This window comes from Tachypleus tridentatus, unplaced genomic scaffold (assembly GCF_004210375.1).
Source record: "Tachypleus tridentatus isolate NWPU-2018 unplaced genomic scaffold, ASM421037v1 Hic_cluster_2, whole genome shotgun sequence".
Taxonomy (NCBI): domain Eukaryota; kingdom Metazoa; phylum Arthropoda; class Merostomata; order Xiphosura; family Limulidae; genus Tachypleus; species Tachypleus tridentatus.
Genome location: NW_027467782.1, coordinates 46,491,256 through 46,513,041, shown reverse-complemented (window position 1 = coordinate 46,513,041; position 21,786 = coordinate 46,491,256). Strand labels below are relative to the sequence as shown.

At 34.6% G+C, this 21,786-nt stretch overlaps 1 protein-coding gene across 1 annotated transcript; it reads right to left on the bottom strand.

Annotated features, from left to right (window-relative positions):
* Positions 1-29: 29 nt before the first annotated feature.
* LOC143242554 (nuclear envelope integral membrane protein-like) lies at positions 30-20,966 on the bottom strand. Its single transcript, XM_076485971.1, has 9 exons — positions 20,751-20,966; positions 16,909-17,027; positions 14,358-14,562; positions 11,470-11,542; positions 11,019-11,112; positions 4,179-4,394; positions 2,901-3,025; positions 2,275-2,436; positions 30-2,017 (listed from the first exon to the last, which is right to left on the bottom strand). Exons 1-9 carry the CDS (start codon positions 20,839-20,841, stop codon positions 1,897-1,899), a joined length of 1,206 nt encoding a protein of 401 aa, XP_076342086.1. The 5' UTR covers positions 20,842-20,966; the 3' UTR covers positions 30-1,896.
* Between the last annotated feature and the right edge of the window lie 820 nt (positions 20,967-21,786).

Genomic DNA, 21,786 nt, shown 5'->3' with positions numbered 1-21,786 from the left:
GTCTATCGAAACACTGACTCAATGAATTAATAAACTTGTATTTTATTTTTCACAAAAAAAATTTACCTAAATCAAATATTTTATTACATGCTTTTGGATCTAAATTTAAAAAAAAAAAAAAAAAGGCTTCAGTAAAGATACAAAAATTTATACTGTGATTAAGATGTGTGTGATGTCATTACTTGGTTCTCAAAAAAAAGAAAAGAAAAACCTCCAAGATGACAAAATAATATTAAAAAAACAACAAGGCACCAAACTTACATGTACCGACAATACATCCAGTGACTGCTGGATCATTTGTGTTTGTAAGAAAATTATCAATACTTATCTATTGGTGCCTCTTTGCATTCAACTGTTTAAAGGCAAAGCTGACATACCCAATTTTGAACTGCTGATCTCACAAAGAGGCAACGGACCAGCAGGACCCACTGCCAACTGTCGGGCTACTTTTCACCAGCAACCGTCACCATGGCCGAAAGGGCAAGCACGTTCGTTGCCAGATTTATATCCCGTGCTATGTCCTTCAGGATGTTATTCAAGCACCGTAACCATCAACAGAAGATATCGTTCATGCTACCTGCAACTAGAAGATTGAAGGAAAGGCCAAACAAATGTAGCCCTCACTTCCATTCACTTACCATTTGAGACAATCTAAATTCCAATGTACACAAAATGTTGGGAGGTACATGAACGAAATAACGTTAGAGTAAAAACATTTAAAATAGTATGATATTATAGCACTGCAGGAATATATGATACAGATTTTAATTCTTCAACATTATGTTACAAAAATATACTCTCCAAGTTCAGTAGCAGAAAGATGTAACAACTGCTTCCATAAATAACATGGAGAAATAGGCAAAGGTCATGAATTAACATATCAATAACATTTCTTATATTTACTAGGAAATCATTTAGTAAAATGCAAAATTTCAAGCTGATTAAGCTGCTAATGAATTTCTCTTACAATTGTTGTTTCACGAATAAATATGTTTAATCTTATTATTATTGGCTGTTTAATACGAGAGTTATTTAACTCATCATAACATTCGTAAGGTTAGGGACTTGAGGGAACCAATCAGTTTGGACAACTGGATAAATTGTCATAATCAGTAAACAAAGAAACTTCTACACAACCCTAATCAGGGTGAACCAAAGTCACTAGTAAGAAAGGATGGAAACAAAACTTCGGATAGTTGTAACTAAGGCAGAAGCAGTAATGATGGAACATTCACATAAACTGATTTATCCTCTTTGGGAAAACTGACTTTCTACTAAAGACAAGAAAGTCAAATTATTTTAGTTAAAATTACATAAAGTTTTGTGACCTTTGCTTTTGTAGTTTTTTTTTATTTGTGGCATTTTATTTCTTTCAATGAATAATTTCGAGTAAACCTCTCAGTAAATCACACACTTCTGTGTTCTGATACAAAGAAAAGCATGATCAAATAATATTACCCATAAAAATGATTAGAGAGATCATAGATCATAAAGTCCAGAAAACGTGAATTTTGAAGGACTTCTATGATAAATATTCGATGGCACAAAGGTAGCATGGCAACCTTGATGAAACAAGTCTCTGTCTGTTCAGTGAATTACAAGTTTTTATGTTACAAGCTTCATAACAATCTTTGAGAAGTACTTAAATATTTTTGTTTTCCATCATTTCCTTTGTTGAAACATTAAAATCGTTTATTTATATAATTTGTTGGAAGCTTGTACAAACAATGACAATGTTGAACAGCCACATTAGGATATCCAGTTAGTAAATTACTGCTTCTTTAAACTTTGCCAGTTCGCTGCTACAATCTTCTAATTTCATTTAAATTATTGTATTTTTACATCACTTCAATATTCCCAGACTTTCATCAATTTGTAGAATATGGAAGAACCTCTTCATCGCTGTCTTCGTCTTCCGGTGAGCATTCCTGTGAGTCCAGCATACAGAGAATCCGAATCATACTCCAAAATTTCTTGATCACTTAAATGAGATTCACCCTCGATAAATCTGGCAAATCTGTTAAAATAAATGTTTAACAATATGAGAATGGTGCACATTTTTTTGTGTATTAAAGAATAGTCTTTTCTGAAAGTTAAATTAAGAGAGTTAAAACCCACCAAACTATCACAACTGCCTTTTTTCACAGGTAACAAAATAACCACCAATAAGTATTTTTACACTGCTTTTATTAATTTGTTTTGTAGGCACTAACACAATACTGAAACGTTATTCTATATAAAAGCTACTGGTTTCATTTCCTGATGAAGGACTACCTGACAGGATCTTTGAGTCTACAGGTTAGTTTCCAAGGGCTACAATTGGGACTTTCACAGTAAGTTCGTAGTGCTTCTAAAGCTTTCCTCGTTTCTTCACTGGCCTGCTGGATGTATTCTGCTTCAGTCAGTAATTTCACTTTGGGAGGAAACTTACGCAGCCTGAAATGCAATAAAAATAATTACTTCTTTGCAAGTTATTTTGTTTTAAATCTTTCTATATAAAACCGATAAAAGTAGTCTGTAATTAACAGTATATCCAATCTTTAGATATTTTTTGGAAGATAGCTTCTTCCAGTTTGAAAACAAATCATTCTTTCAAAAGGAAACAAAAAATATCACGCAGGGATGCTTATTTTGTAATTACCTCATTTTGTGATGTACCTCATTTTGTGACGTACCTCATTTCAACTTAAATTAAATCTGGCCTAAAATGATTTTTTCATAATTAGTTTTATCATTAGAATCTCTAATGACTTCTTCATCAGTTTATATTCACTGTTTTCTCATGAATTTTAGAAACTTTAATTTCTTAAACTTTTCATATGATGTTAAAAATTAGTTAATTCCTCTAAAAAAATTAATCTAATGAATTTTATCAAACAAGTGAAAATCGTATCACCAACCAAAGTGTTTTAGCCTTGGCTATCCATGATTTTGGGATGTTGTATACAATTAGAATGACAATGATGATGGCCGTGCTTACTTCTCTCAGCTCTGAACTATAGAAGATGGACACCAGAGAGATCAACTGGAAATAATGAAAAATTAAGTTAAAACAGCAATCACACCAGGTGTAAAACAATGTAATCTACAATACATATTTATTAGGTTGATGTTCTTTCATATGCAAGATAAACTGTATTTCAGTATTCATTAAAATACATTATTTCTATATTCATAATTCTACTTGAGGTATGCGTTTTAATATGAAACCCCATTTACAGAGTTGAGATATATTTTTCAATATAGTATTATGTTTATATATAATGGTTGTTCTGTCCAATGAATGTCCTGTTAGCTGACAAATAAAACCATTGACACACGTTTTCCAAGCATAAGTCCTGAGTTAACATCAGTGACTTGTTGGTTTCCTCTGAATTCTATAAATTTCAGGAACGTACATTTTCACACTAAAATCATAACCACTAAACCTCTCTCTATTCATCATTACACAAAGAAACATTTCTCATGAATGTATCAGCATTTTAAATTGCAGCTATTTATTCAGAATTAGTGGGCCAACAAAATGATAATCTACGCAATATTCTAATCTACATTAAATTTTAAAACTGATGTAATACTTTCTCTCACATATCAATTACTAACAATATTTGTTTTAAGCTCTAATGTAAAAATTAAAAACATTTTCACAACCACAAACTATGAAATCAAGGACTGGCTGCAAAAATAGAAAACGTTACAAACAATCAGTGTGACCAAGTCCCTTGTCTGGAACATAAGAGTTTCTTTCTTTTAACGTCTCCAAGTGAATAACACTTCTAAATAATTAAGATGCTCATTACTATGTCAGCATATCACAATTCTGAATTAAAAGTTTAATAATATCATTTTGTTATAGTATATTTCATGACGATATTAATGTATATTGCAAGGAATAATATGGATTACAGTTACTGACTGCATGATTTTAATTGGTAAAATTCTATTCCCAAATAGAATGGCGCCACACCATACGAGCTTAACTAAATTAATTAATGAAAAATGTATTATACTCTTACAACTAAAATACTGTTTATCAAATATTATTAACCTGAACAAGTCAACATAATCGTTCTGATTAAAACCTCTCGGAACAGGTAGAGTCTTGTACAGATGTACAAAATGTGTGTACCTTCAGTACACTGGTTAAAAAAAACATCAGATTAGAACACAGCTTGTACCTGTAACGTCCACTGAATGAGGTTTAAACTCCTGTAATCGGTCACTGGCCCGTACCTGTAGCAGACAGCGAAACTAATCAGACTAGCAACTGTGATGTAACCCAACAAGACGACATGATACTTCTGAGTAATGTCACGAATGTTATTCCAGACCAGTTGTAGACTATAGAGGACGAGGGACCAGCCAAACAGCATGACTGTATATGCTCCAGCTTTCTATAGGATATCAATAAAATGTTCATTTCTATGCAAAGTAAACAAGTGTGGAGTTCAGTTTTCCAGTATAATTTGTAAGATCTTTAATTTAACCCACATCACCACATAAACAAGCTTAGAGTTCAGTTTTATAAAAGTACTCGTATGATCTTTAGTTTAACACAAATATCACAAAATAAACAAGTGTAAAATACAGTTTTCTAGAAGCATTCATAAGGGTTTTAGTTTTAACACAACTGTCACAAATTAAACAACAATACAAATAACAATGCGATCAGGCTTACGATTCAGTAAAATATTTATTAAAATGAAAACAAAATAAAAATATAGAGAAATAGTTATTTTTAACTAATATTTCATAAGACATAATTAATGTAGATATTTACATTAAGATGATAATTCTAATCATTGTATATCTGACTACTTGCTAGAAATATAACAATACAGGTTGGTTATAAAGTTAGTATGTCAAGTTGGAAATCTGACATCCTGGAAAAATTACAAAATGTATAAAAAAAACTAGAGATGGTGCACTAACTTACAGCAAACATTCAGTGTTGAGACTGTTATTTTGGTTCAATATTAGAGCATGTAACCTTTTGTAGGAATCAATAATGTTACAGCAGGTAACATCTCAAGGAATCACTGATGTTACAGCAGGTAATTTCTCACACAAACCAATGATGTTACAGCAGGTAACATCTCAAGGAATCAATGAAGTTACAAAAGAAGGTTTTATTTGGAATAGCTTGCTTTCACATTGCTCACTCCAAGTCGACTGCCAGCCGGCACAGAGCCGAGCCTTGAATACAGGACCACAGTCCATGTATGGAACAGGTACAGCAGTGATAGTGCCAGAGCAGATAGACTTAGCTGCAGTGTCAGCGAGCTTGTTCCCATGAATACCAACGTGGCCCGGTATCCAGAAAAACTGGATAGAAGTACATGTTAAAGAGAAATGGGCCAGTCGGTTTCGAATACCAGTGAAAACAGGGTGTGAACCAACGTGAAACAATTTCAGGACCAGTAGAGAACTAAGCGAGTCAGTATAAATACTGCAGTTTGAGTACTACTTAGCTTCTATGTGATCCAGAGCAAGAGAAATGCCACACAGTTCAGCAGTGAACACAGAAGCTGTAGAGGGTGTTCTGTGCGCAACCACCGAACCACAACAAACCATGGCAGAACCCACACAGTCACCTGATTTCAAATCATCTGTATAAATAGGAATGGAAGGATGGTTCAAAAGATGTTCAGCAAATAACAGACAGTATTTATAATCGGGAGTGTCTGCTTTTCTCAAATGACTTAAAGATAAGTCACAAATTGGGGACTGTAAGAAGCCATGGCGGGATGGGCTGACCAGTGGATACTGCAATGTTATTCAAGGACAGACTCAATTCATCCAACTGCTCCTGGATACAAAAGCCAAAAGGAGCAATGGTAGATCATCTGTTCTGAAAAAGTATGGCCCAACAAGGAAGGAAAACACAATCCCAAATGGGATGTTTTGGTAAGGAATAAAGTTTCAAAGCATGTAGTAAAGACAGTTGCAAATGGCAGACATGCAAAGAAGGTTCATGAGACTCTGTATATAAGATCAGAACTGGGGAAGTGCAGAAAGCCCCAGTGCAGAGCTAAGGTTCCTGATGATGAACAGGGTCCAGTATCTTTAAGACCAAGGGTCTGGCAGAGCTATAGATCAGTGATCCATAGTTGAGTTTCAATCGAATAAGAGCACGATATACTTTTAGCATGAAACATCGATCCGCTCCCCAAGTGGTGGAAGAGAGGACACAGAGGATGTTCAGTGCTCTTGTACATTTGACCTCTAGCTGCTTGATGTACGATATAAAGGTCAGCTTACAGTAAAAGATAAGCCCCATGATCTTTGTCTCAGGGACCACAGGTATCACAACTTCAGAGACATGGAGTTCAGAATCAGGGTGAATAACCCCTTGGCAACAAAAGTGCATGCAAACAGTTTTAGAGAGAGAGAAGGTAAAGCCATTTGTTGCGATCCACTTTAATAAACAACTGAGGGCAGTCTGTAGCTGCCGTTCAATATACCTCATGTTTGACGACTGACACGAGATGTGAAAGTCATCGACACAGAGCTCATTTGCCACAGTAAGAGGGAATTGTTCAGTGATGACATTAAACTTTATATTGAAAAGCGTAACACTCAAAACACAGCCCTGAGGGATTCCAAGTTTCTGTAGAAAAGAACGGAAAGTGTGGAACCAACACGAACTTGGAATCTCCTGTCCATTAAAAAATTAATAAAAATGAGCAAATGGTCATGCAACCCATAGAAATGGATGTCTCGCAAAATGCCATACCTCCATGTTGTGTCATAAGGCTTCTCAATGTCAAAGAATATTGGTACAAGATGTCGTTTGAGAAAGACTTCTCTGATTGACGTTTCAAGTCGAATCAGGTGGTCCATGGTGGAGTGCTGTTGTTAGAACCCACACTGGGAAGAGGTTGTTTGATTTGAGGAAGCAAACAAGATGAGCATTAACCATCCTCTCTAAGGTCTTAGAGGCTTAGAGAAAGGTAGGAAAATAGCCTGGCACCAGACATCAGGAAAAACATTCTCCTGCCAGATCCAGTTAAAAACAATCAGAAGAATATCAAGAGAAGCAGGAGATAGATGGTGCAGCATGTCATAGTGTACATCATCAGGTCCAACCGATGTACTGCCAGACCAATGAAGGGCCACTTTGAGTTCCACCAGTGTAAAGGAATGATTATAGTCATAGAGACAATCAGCTCAAAAGGAAAGAGGTGAACACTCTGCCTGAGTCTTGATGGCTAAGAAGGTGGAGGAAGAAGCAGAAGTGCTAGATACTTGGCAAAAGCTTTCACCTGGAGTATCAGAGATGCTCTGGGTATCAGCTACTTCATAACCATCAGAGAACAAGATCAAGAGGGAGACAGAATTATATTGCCCACTGACCTTTCAAAACTTGTCCCATATGACCTTGGAACTGGTGGTAAAAGATATGCTGATTGTGAACTTAATCCAAGATTCCTTCAGGCTTTGACATCTTACCAAGCATGTACATGGGCATGCTGAAAAGCAATGAGGTTTGAGAGTGTGGGATACCTACGAAAAGCATCCCAGGCCCATTTTTAGCCTTCTGTGCCATATGGCAGACATGATTCCACCATGGATGAGGATATAGTGGAAAATGTGTCGAGGTTTTAGAAATACATTGTATAATACAGTTAGTTAATGCTGCCACACAGTCGTCTATTGATGGCTTACAGACAATGGCAGAATCATGTTCTGCAAGAGCAATGCAAGAGGGCCAGCTTGCTTCATCCAGCTTCCACCAGGGGACACAGGTCAGGTGGCATCGACCACAGCCAGTCTCTCTCAAACTTACAGGAAGATGATCACTGCCTCACGAATTACTGTCAACCCTCTATGAAATGGAAGAATAGTGAAGAGGAGCAAACCGAGAGATCAATAGTGGTAAAGGACTGACTAGGTGCATGAAAATAAGTGGAAGAACCAGTACTGAAAAGAGAAAGGTTGTGATCAGAGAGCACACGCTTTACAGAGCAACCCATCCTATCAATATCAGCACTTCCCCAGAGGGGATAATGTCCATTAAAGTCCCCCAGAATTAAAAATGGAGATGACAACTGTTCAATGAGAGCATCAAGGTCTGATTGATCATATGTCTCTTCAAGCAACAGGTAGAAAGAACAAACAGTGATGGTACAATCCAAGGACACACAGATGGCTACAGCCTCCAAAGGTGTATCAAGTGGCAAAGACAGGGTGGGCACATACTGATCAACCAATAGTGCCACCCCTCCATGCACTCGTTCATCACACAGCCTGTCATTTTTGTACAGAGAAAACTGCCGAAAAGGTGACTGTATCAACAGGTTTAAGAAACATTTCCTGTAAGGAAAGACAAACAAGATGGTAGAAAGCAATCAGTGTTTTGATGTCATCCAGATTAGAACATAAACCTTGACAGTTTCATTGTATCAAGGTGACCATTTTTATTTATGTGTAGGCGAATTGGGTGGAGAGCCCTTTTGTTTACAACCACGTCTTTTTTTGTTACTGTTTTTATTCAAGGGAGGTCTATCAACCTCCATGGATCCTGCCCTCAGTCGATTAGGCAGGTCTTTGCTGTTGGAAGAGGATTCGAGTGACTGAGGATGTGAATGAATGATTGTTTTGCATCTTGGGATGAGAGAAGATGTACCTGAAGAAATGCCTGTACCCGGAACCAAAGGATGTGGATCTTGGGGTTTGTTGGAATGTGTGTAAGGGACAGAGATGGGTGTTGAAGTTGATTCATCGATGTTTTAAACCCTGGAGGTCAAAAGACTTTTCATTTGGTTTGAGAACGATTATTTTGGAGGCACCGAGAGATCTGTCTGCACTCCCATTGTAGTTGTGAAATGAAATAAAGCAGCATACATTTGAAATGAAGCGGTGGACAGCAACTATCAAGCCTCAGGATAAGTAATATTTTGAGTCGTTTTCAAACGCTGCATCTCTTTTTTTCTTCCAACCATTTAGGAAAAGAGCAAAAGTATGACAGGTGAGAGCCACTGCAATTGATACAATGAGGGTCTGTTTCACACTCACAGGCATCGTGGTCCTCCACAACGAGCACAAGTCAAGGAATCATGACACGACGGCTTCAAGTGACCAAACTACTGACACTGGAAACATCCAAGAGGGTATGGAATGTATGGCCACACCTTCCAATTAAGATAACCTGCCTTAATGGTGGCAGGTGGACATAGTGATGTAAATGCGAGAATGAGTACATTATTCAGTACCATAATTCCATCTTTGCAAGTGGAGATATGCCTCAATGCAGAAACTCCTTAGGTGAAGAAACCAGTGAGAATCCCTGACTCAGGAATGTTCTTCCAATTCCTCTCAACAATAACTCCTCCTGACAAATTCAAAATTGCATGAGGTGTGACCTCAATTGGTATATCTCCAATATATATATGCAAGAGGAGTTCACTGTGTTGAGATGTGGGTGTTTTCACAGGTATGTTTGTTTGTTTGTTTTTGAATTTCACACAAAGCTACTCGAGGGCCATCTGTGCTAGCCGTCCCTAATTTAGCAGTGTAAAACTAGAGAGAAGGCAGCTAGTCATCACCACCCACCGCCAACTCTTGGGCTACTCTTTTACCAACGAATAGTGGGATTGACGATAACATTATAACGCCCCCCATGGCTGGGAGGGCAAGCATGTTTGGTGCAACGGTGATGCAAACCCGTGACCCTCAGATTATGAGTCTCATGCCTTAACCCACTTGGCCATGCCGAGCCCCCACAGGTATGTCACGAGTGCAAGCTTCTTTACTAACTTTGGAGATCCACCAAGTCCCTCTAGTCCCTTCTGAATGAAAAAGAGAGACATCTGCCCTAAAGGTTTGTCTGAAAGAGAATGTAGTATAAGAAAATGAGGTCCAACAGGTGCTACAGATGAAGATTGTTGCTCAGGATCTTCAAGACGTGGTCGTTTACTTATGGACTGTTTTTTCAATATTTCATTTAAGTTTTTATTTGGAAATATCCATAATAAATATGCCACATTTCAATGCCCACTGACCCCACCCACCATGGAACCCTAAGAGGGGACACATTACAATGTCAAACAAGGATACTGCAGCAATGCCAGGATTTCGTGAGCACTATACCCAAACACCAGCATCAGATACAATGTCCACAACACCTGTTGAGAAGATCCAACACTGGTACTTGGTTAACCCTAGCCCGAGTGGACCAGCTGACTGACCCAGGGGGGGCCCCCAGAAGGCTGCCCGTCTACAGGAATTCAAGGCCAAAGTGGTGTGCTGAAGTTGGATCCCTCAACTACCAGGATTCTCTCCTCCCCTTTACAGGTTACCATGCACAGCAAACACGTGGATGGAGGTTTAGATTCCAGAGGAGGTAAACTGAAAGAACATAACCTTCCCTTGGAGGTCCCCTCACCACATACAGGAATCCACACTGAGGGGCATCTCAAGGGAATCAATAGTGTTACAGCAGGTAACATGTAAAAGGAACCAATGACTTTACAGTAGGTAACATGTAACATGAATTACCTGAACTTCAACTACAACACATAGTTCAGTTGAGAAAGGCTACACAAAGCCCAATAACCTCTAACCATGGGAGCATGATGAGAGTTGGAACTGAGAACCTGGTCCTCACCAAAAAACGACAAAATCATTGTCCCGCACAAATGGAACATACCTGACACATCCGTGTTCTTACTGATACTGCCTATACAGTTCACCCTACAAACTGTTCACATACTGAGTTTATAGTGACCATGCATGAATGTTTCATCCATACTAAATTTACAACCAACATATACTTATGAAACACGTGCATTACTATGTAACCTTGTAGAAGATAAAACATCTTTGTTCCTGATATTTTCCAGTTATTTGAAATTTACAATCTCCGAGAAAGAGAACTTTTTTGTGCGTGTTTTTCTGACTTCATAAGGTAATCACTATGTCCTGTTCTTACACACTTGTAATATCACTGGGCTGCATTCTTTATACTCAACAAAAATGTTTAATTCTACATAATCAAGTTTTACACACATCCTTACCTTTGGTACCAATCGACTGAGAACAAACACAATAATTAGGAGAGAAGCAATGACCCCAAAAGACACTCCTGTTGCGTAGAAGAAAAATACATTCCTTTAAAAGAAAGAAACGACAAATATTATTGTAAATCTTGAGATAAAATGACAAACCAGTAATTCCTCAGCTTAAATGATACACTTGAAAACTACCACAGATTACATTAGATATTCAAGTAACAAACAGTAAACGTTAATATGTACTTCTACTCTATACACAGAGTTAACAGAATGAGAGAGAAAAAAAATAAACCTAATCATACATAATCATTTACTGTCAAACTTTTCTGAGAGGATCTTTTACTATTCACAATTCTACACACACTCTTAATATTTTAATATCTGGTGTTCACACAACATGCAGTAATAATAATTCCTCGCAAGCAAACTGTGGTAAATCAATGAACATTCATACCTGCTGAATGACGGTGCAGAAAGGAAGACGAAGAGTCCACCTATTAACTGTAGTACCCTCCAATAATTCACATCTAAAACAACACAAATTAATAAATACAAAACCATCAAGTTACAAACATAAACATTCCACCTGTTAACTGTAGTACCCTCCAATAATTCACATCTAAAACAACACAAATTAATAAATACAAAACCATCAAGTTACAAACAAACATTTCACCTATTAACTGTAGTACCCTCCAATAATTCACATCTAAAACAACACAAATTAATAAATACAAAACCATCAAGCTACAAACATAAACATTCCACCTGTTAACTGTAGTACCCTCCAATAATTCACATCTAAAACAACACAAATTAATAAATACAAAACCATCAAGCTACAAACATAAACATTCCACCTGTTAACTGTAGTACCCTCCAATAATTCACATCTAAAACAACACAAATTAATAAATACAAAACCATCAAGTTACAAACAAAAACATTCCACCTGTTAACTGTAGTACCCTCCAATAATTCACATCTAAAACAACACAAATTAATAAATACAAAACCATCAAGCTACAAACATAAACATTCCACCTGTTAACTGTAGTACCCTCCAATAATTCACATCTAAAACAACACAAATTAATAAATACAAAACCATCAAATTACAAACATAAACATTCCACCTGTTAACTGTAGTACCCTCCAATAATTCACATCTAAAACAACACAAATTAATAAATACAAAACCATCAAGTTACAAACATAAACATTCCACCTGTTAACTGTAGTACCCTCCAATAATTCACATCTAAAACAACACAAATTAATAAATACAAAACCATCAAGTTACAAACAAACATTCCACCTATTAACTGTAGTACCCTCCAATAATTCACATCTAAAACAACACAAATTAATAAATACAAAACCATCAAGCTACAAACAAACATTCCACCTATTAACTGTAGTACCCTCCAATAATTCACATCTAAAACAACACAAATTAATAAATACAAAACCATCACGTTACAAACAAACATTCCACCTATTAACTGTAGTACCCTCCAATAATTCACATCTAAAACAACACAAATTAATAAATACAAAACCATCACGTTACAAACAAACATTCCACCTATTAACTGTAGTACCCTCCAATAATTCACATCTAAAACAACACAAATTAATAAATACAAAACCATCACGTTACAAACAAACATTCCACCTATTAACTGTAGTACCCTCCAATAATTCACATCTAAAACAACACAAATTAATAAATACAAAACCATCACGTTACAAACAAACATTCCACCTATTAACTGTAGTACCCTCCAATAATTCACATCTAAAACAACACAAATTAATAAATACAAAACCATCACATTACAAACAAACATTCCACCTATTAACTGTAGTACCCTCCAATAATTCACATCTAAAACAACACAAATTAATAAATACAAAACCATCACGTTACAAACAAACATTCCACCTATTAACTGTAGGTACCCTCCAATAATTCACATCTAAAACAACACAAATTAATAAATACAAAACCATCACGTTACAAACAAACATTCCACCTATTAACTGTAGTACCCTCCAATAATTCACATCTAAAACAACACAAATTAATAAATACAAAACCATCACGTTACAAACAAACATTCCACCTATTAACTGTAGTACCCTCCAATAATTCACATCTAAAACAACACAAACTAATAAACACAAAACCATCAAGTTACAAACATAAACATTCCACCTATTAACTGTAGTACCCTCCAATACTTCACATCTAAAACACAAATTAATAAATACAAAACCATCAAGTTACAAACAAACATTCCACCTATTAACTGTTGTACCCTCCAATAATTCACATCTAAAACAACATAAATTAATAAATACAAAACCATCAAGTTACAAACATAAACATTCCACTTATTAACTGTGCACCCTCCAATATTTCCCATCTAAAACAACACAAATTAATAAATACAAAACCATCAAGCTATAAACAAACATTCCACCTATTAACTGTAGTACCCTCCAATAATTCACATCTAAAACAACACAAATTAATAAATACAAAACCATCAAGTTACAAACATAAACATTCCACCTATTAACTGTAGTACCCTCCAATACTTCACATCTAAAACATAAATTAATAAATACAAAATCATCAAGTTACAAACATAAACATTCCACCTGTTAACTGTAGTACCCTCCAATAATTCACATCTAAAACAACACAAATTAATAAATACAAAACCATCACGTTACACAGTTGCCATTACAAAGATCACTGCAATTCTTATTTTTTAAACAGTAATTTTGAATTTCTATCACAAATTTTATAACAAGGATATACTACGACACAATTTTCTACCATCTGAATATTTGATGTTAAGTTATGAACATTTTCAGATTATGTTACTAATATACAAATGTTGAGAGAATGTTTGATGATTATTATTTTTACAAAAAGAGGTTTCTTTTCTATATTTACTAATGTTACAGTTCAGTTTTTGGTGTGGGTGCGTGTGTGCATAGTTTGAATATAAATAACTTTTACCGTTTACTAATATTTTGCTAAACTCTGAAAAAGATTGAATACTCATAAACTGCACCTCTACAAAACCTATATCAATAACTGTTAGAAACTTATCTATCTAGAAATCACATTTCGACAGTTACAAATCCAACATTCATGTCAGTTTATTATTTTCGTTATCCCCAGAAAAAAACTGTGATAGATTATTTGAAATAATTTCAAAAAAACATAAATAGAATAAACTGCTAATTAATTAGTTACCAAAAGGAATTTAAATTACACACATTTGCAACTTAATAATGGGACATAATTATTAAGACACGTACTGCGAATAAACACTTGAAGTTCGTATCCATATTTGGTCGCTATACCAAAACAGTAAGAGTCGAAAGCAGGCAGAGAGATAAAAGTTTGTTGCCATGGTAGCAGAGGTAGCCAACTGCCCTGCTGTTCTTGGTACAATCTTACAACTTCACTGTGGTTCTCAGCTAGCAAAAGTGAATAGTCTTTAGGGACGACCTTTAACTCCACCTGGATGACCAAAATGGTGAACATTAATACCATAGAACCATATACACACATGCATAAATCTGCAGTACTAGTAAAAGTTGAAATCCACTACATTCTCTTATTACCTATCCTTCCATGAAAGGTTTTTTAAATATTTGAAATAACCTTTCACACTTTTTTAAATATAATTTTTGTATCAGGCCCCTGATGGACTTAACGACCATCTCACAATACTTAGATACAGATGCCAACAAAGTGTACAGATTTACAGCTGGGACTGTCGTTCACGTCTGCATCAGTTGTTTGGCTTCTATCTGACCACAACAGATTTCAGCTGTTGCCACAAATTTTCAATCATATTGAAACATGGAGAGTTAGAAGGTCTTCACTATTTTTATTATTTCAGCTTTACCTTATTACTCTAATTACCTTTTATTGCTTCAACCCCTGATGCATTAGATGGAGAGAGGGAACTTGCCAAGACAGATAAGGATAGTGTCTGATTGTTCTTCCTTCATAACCAAGACAGATAAGGCTAGTGTCTAATTGTTCTTCCTTCACAACCAAGACAGATAAGGATAGTGTCTAATTGTTCTTCCTTCACAACCAAGACAGATAAGGATAGTGTCTGATTGTTCTTCCTTCACAACCAAGACAGATAAGGATAGTGTCTGATTGTTCTTCCTTCACAACCAAGACAGATAAGGATAGTGTCTAATTGTTCTTCCTTCACAACCAAGACAGATAAGGATAGTGTCTGATTGTTCTTCCTTCACAACCAAGACAGATAAGAATAGTATCTAACTGTTCTTCCTTCACAACCAATACAGATAAGGATAGTGTCTAATTGTTCTTCCTTCACAACCAAGACAGATAAGGATAGTGTCTGATTGTTCTTCCTTCATAATTTTAATACATTCTGAACAGAAGAAAGATGCTCCCAAACCATTACTGTGCTCCCAATGTATCTCCAACTTGCTTTATTCACAGTCCACTGTCAGTGATTATTTTACAAAATCCAACCTTTTTTCACAATATGTTTTATGATTAGGTTTCTCAATGGCTACATTTTCCTCCAAGTTGTATCCTTTCTGTCACCTGAAATTGGTTCTGGAACTTTTTTTAAAAAAAAAAGAATTTTATGAAAAAATGTGGTTACTGACTTTAACAAAAGGTTCTGAAGCAGTGAAAGGTGAAAACCTTTTTAATTATGTTGTTTTCCCTGGATGATCTTTCTCACAGTTGGTTTTGACTGTCCTCCCACAGCACACTATTCAATCGTTATTATATTACATCTCTTGAAATGTCAACTTTTGTGTATAAAGTTCGCTCTTGTCTCGCACGGTCTTCAGTTCAAAAGATTTTTGTCATTTTTGTTTTAAAATCATTAATTTAAAAGAACTAATGAAATCTAATTATTTTAGCACAGCAATTTTAATAAAACAATTACAATCACGAGTAAAACATACCAAACTATTGTTCTCATTCATTGTAATTACTGGAGGAATGTACCTTACATTAATAACATGTTTGCCTTATTATTGGATGTTTTAGAGGGTTTATTTATTTCAACAAATATTTGTCAGTCCAGGACTTGAACTTTTGACCAGTACTGAAAAAGAATTTAGAAAGATAAACCAACAATAAATATGTTTCTGTAACATTTCGATAATATCCAAACAATAGTGCTGATTATTCATAAACTACAAAATAAATAACAAATACCTTTCTCTACTGTTTTACATCCCGTTGTTGCTTGTGTGTAAACCTTCTTTCTCTTTGGTCTTTAACCAATTAAATATATATTTATTTCACTAATATTTCTACAAAACATTTTAAATTTTATTCTAAATTCACATGAATTTAAGTAAAAATTAATTAATGTATTTCTCAGATCATGCAATGAAAAATTTTTAAATCATCTTTGATCATAATTTACTTACAAAATATTCTGATTCACCAACAGTTAGATAGCTATGCATGACATCAACCACTGTAACACAAGTTATTCAGCAAAATTATGACTAAGTCAATAAAAGTCATAAAGTTAACAACTAATTAAATGTTTTAAATTACTTCTGCTTCCAACTATCCCAGACATCCAAATAATCAATTGTTTGTGTGTTTTCTTATAGCAAAGCCACATTGAGCTATTTGCTGAGCCCACCGATGGGAATCGAACCCCTGATTTTAGCGTTGTAAATCCGTAGTCTTACCGCTGTACAGGGCTCCAAATAATCAAAATGTCTCTGATTTCCCATTATCATTTTTGATATATTCGAGGTTTTTCAACAACTGCTTTGTGTTCCAATACATAGAAGGTGTTAAACTACTATACCACATCTGATCAAAGGATAAAAAACTTACATAAACACTTTTCCAAAGAGCATACAAAGGCCTACTTCCTCCAGGATAACAATAAACATCCAGATCCTTTATGGGGCCTTTCAAAGTCTCTACACTTTTAATTTCTCTTATAAAGTAATCTGAAAGTACCAATAAAAACAACATCGATATTTTACACTTCATAAACAATCATACCAAAGTACTTTCTTAGTTATATGCATAATGTTTTTTTATATATACCACAAAAACAAATACCATACAAAAAGGATAAATTAACCAGGTTTCATTCTGGTCATACTTCTAACAATAGTATAAAGTTTCTTAAAACATCAGCATTAAACTATGTATAATAACTTATGAAACTACTTTACTTTTACCATTAAGTACAATAACAATATAATGAATATAATTAACTTAATCCGGTATTTAAATAAACATCTTAAAGTTACTAAAAATAACACAGACAAAATATAAAGTTCAGTGTTGAAAACAACATAACGCTAGGTAAACTGGTACTGAAAAAATTAGGTTATTTCTCTACTTTTATCATAATGTGAAATAAACTGTCACTGTCACATAATGTGAACACTGGGTTATCAGTTTTTACTTTCATCACTGTCACATAATGTGAACACTGGGTTATCAGTTTTTACTTTCATCACTGTCACATAATGTGAACACTGGGTTATCAGTTTTTACTTTCATCACTGTCACATAATGTGAACACTGGGTTATCAGTTTTACTTTCATCACTGTCACATAATGTGAACACTGGGTTATCAGTTTTTACTTTGATCACTGTCACATAATGTGAACACTGGGTTATCAGTTTTTACTTTGATCACTGTCACATAATGTGAACACTGGGTTATCAGTTTTTACTTTTATCACTGTCACATAATGTGAACACTGGGTTATCAGTTTTTACTTTTATCACTGTCACATAATGTGAACACTGGGTTATCAGTTTTTACTTTGATCACTGTCACATAATGTGAACACTGGGTTATCAGTTTTTACTTTGATCACTGTCACATAATGTGAACACTGGGTTATCAGTTTTACTTTGATCACTGTCACATAATGTGAACACTGGGTTATCAGTTTTACTTTCATCACTGTCACATAATGTGAACACTGGGTTATCAGTTTTACTTTCATCACTGTCACATAATGTGAACACTGGGTTATCAGTTTTACTTTGATCACTGTCACATAATGTGAACACTGGGTTATCAGTTTTTACTTTCATCACTGTCACATAATGTGAACACTGGGTTATCAGTTTTTACTTTCATCACTGTCACATAATGTGAACACTGGGTTATCAGTTTTTACTTTCATCACTGTCACATAATGTGAACACTGGGTTATCAGTTTTTACTTTCATCACTGTCACATAATGTGAACACTGGGTTATCAGTTTTTACTTTCATCACTGTCACATAATGTGAACACTGGGTTATCAGTTTTTACTTTCATCACTGTCACATAATGTGAACACTGGGTTATCAGTTTTTACTTTCATCACTGTCACATAATGTGAACACTGGGTTATCAGTTTTTACTTTGATCACTGTCACATAATGTGAACACTGGGTTATCAGTTTTACTTTCATCACTGTCACATAATGTGAACACTGGGTTATCAGTTTTACTTTCATCACTGTCACATAATGTGAACACTGGGTTATCAGTTTTTACTTTGATCACTGTCACATAATGTGAACACTGGGTTATCAGTTTTTACTTTGATCACTGTCACATAATGTGAACACTGGGTTATCAGTTTTTACTTTGATCACTGTCACATAATGTGAACACTGGGTTATCAGTTTTTACTTTGATCACTGTCACATAATGTGAACACTGGGTTATCAGTTTTTACTTTGATCACTGTCACATAATGTGAACACTGGGTTATCAGTTTTTACTTTTATCACTGTCACATAATGTGAACACTGGGTTATCAGTTTTTACTTTTATCACTGTCACATAATGTGAACACTGGGTTATCAGTTTTTACTTTGATCACTGTCACATAATGTGAACACTGGGTTATCAGTTTTTACTTTCATCACTGTCACATAATGTGAACACTGGGTTATCAGTTTTACTTTGATCACTGTCACATAATGTGAACACTGGGTTATCAGTTTTACTTTCATCACTGTCACATAATGTGAACACTGGGTTATCAGTTTTTACTTTGATCACTGTCACATAATGTGAACACTGGGTTATCAGTTTTTACTTTGATCACTGTCACATAATGTGAACACTGGGTTATCAGTTTTTACTTTTATCATGGCAGATGTCATCTGCAAACAAGTCACTTCCATTTTACAAACATGTGGTCAGCCTTTGAAATAGACTGACCTTACTGATACAAACGGATTAGATATAGTTTAAACAAGTGCTCGGTGAATATCTAAAGAAGTCACAGTTGTACATAGGTAAGTCGGGGCCTAATGAAATGTGTGATACAGCCACAATGGGCTGCTTTCTGTCCATCAAACGTGCCCAGCCACAAGACTCTCCACCTAACTACAGTTTTCTCAACAACCTTATCTCAAGTGAAAGAAACCATGACAACAGAGGGTCATGTACTTCCTCATGAACATGTCACATTAACCACTAGGAGAATGAACAGAATAAAACAAAATTATAGGAGCAAGTTCTAATAGGACACCTAGTGCCATATTCTAAAACTAGATAAAAGCACTTCTCATTATTTCTTATGTATGAAAAATATTTTGCTGCTAAATGATTAATCCTACAGATTATATGATACATCATAACTACCCTATGTGTAAAAAATGTACTGATCATAGTTGATTATACTACTTACTTTAATACCCACAAAAAGTTGCACTGTGAGAGTTTCATACAATATATAACACTGTTACTAAAAACTCACACAACAGTTACTTATTTGCAACACATGGAAACTGTTCACTTATGCTCTTTTTAAATCAGTCCAATAGCTATTATATAACAAGAGTATAACTAGAAACCATTGGTTAAAATGCATTATACATGTTTGATGTAGAAAAATCATGGAACTTATATCATACATCTATATTGCCTCTTGTCAATATATATAAAATCACTGTTAATTATTAATAGCTTCTGAGTGGAAGAAATGAACAGTACAAACAAAACATTATGTAAACTACATTACAGTTGTTATATCCTGTGCCAAAAAAAAACAACTTCTACCCAATATTAGGGTTCTTCAGATTGGTTGGAATATTAACAGATAAAGTGGTGGTTAACACAATATTTAGGTTAGCAAAACGTTTCACAAGAACCAACATGTGAACCGAACTATGCAAAACATATAAAGTGCATTTAATAATAATAATAAATGCATTAAATGTTGCACCTTTCTAACATTACTACGAACATAAAATGGTATCATTTATGACAGGCATAAGTCTAACCTTATTTGTGAAACAGGTAAGATGGACAACAATGCACAAAACAGTACTCCATATTCTGTAAGTGTGAAACTATTAGCAAACAGACAGAAAAATACGAGAACATCTTGTGAGAAATGAAAATTTAAAACAATCTACTTATGTAAATTGAAGTCGTCATTTCAAATATAACTGTCTGAACTTTGAAAGAACTAGTTTGGCATTCCTAAGGCCAGAATTAAACAATCTGATGAAATCACGAATTTGTAAACGAAATATCTGGTGTGAGTACGAACCAGGCTCAAGTAAAGTCGTGTTGGAGCAGCATAGTTCATTTACACCGTTACTATTTAAATAAATATAATACATATACTACACCTATATTTTAAACTTTAAAAAAGTTAAAACTATTCATAAAAGTTAATTGAAACTTATCAATACCAGTATCAATAATCTCTGACCAACTGCAGGCTATAAGAAAGAATACAGTTGAAAGTAGTACAGAGAAATTACAAGTAAATCTATAATTCATTTTTGAAATTTGTTAAAAGAAACAATTAAAAAAAAACAAGAACATTAAATAACTTATATTATTTATATCTTATAAGCTTCTCAACATGTCTAACCATGCCGCGCTTTAAATATTAGGGCGACCTCTGTGAAGTCAAATAGCTTGATAAAAATACGTATGGTTAGTTACCCAAGCTTTTAACTATATAACAACAAATTTTGAAAAAAAGCAAGCTACCTATACAGATTAGAACTAAGAATAATTTATCTGATAGCAAATATATCTGATTTAATACACTAATTAATGCTCATAACATTATTTTCCCTTAGAAGAAAAATGTTTAGTTCAGATACTGTTACTATATAATCAAAATAAGTTATTTATTTACGTGAAAAGCTAAATTGTAAATACGGGAGAAATAAAAATTTACAAGCAAATAAGTTAATCTATTTTATTCATTAAGGATCAGACTATTACTAATTGTCAGAGACTAACATCTGGAGTGCTGTTTCAAAAGTTATTAAATACAGTGTTGCTACCTCCCCGCCTCCCAGTGGCTCAGCGGTATGTTTGCGGACTTACAACCCTAAAAACTAGGTTTCGATACCTGTGGTGGGCAAAGCACAGATAGCCTATTGTGTAGCTTTGTACTTAATTCCAAACAACAACAGCCACTTCCCTTTCTCTAAAGTGCACTAATTGTTGGAGTAATTCAAAATGTTTATAGCTACTGAAAGTCTGTGAATATAGTACATGTTTATGGTTATTACAAGATTCGTTATAAAGTAGTGACCCCAAAAAATAAAATTAGTTGCAATGCTGATGGAATATATATTTCATTTGTTTGTTTGTGCGTGTTAGACTCACTTTTTAAATAAATATAAATATCTTACTGTTTTATTGAACAAGTAATTATAAAGTTAAATTTTCGTCCATGTCTCATAATCATGAGTTGAATTTAATTAA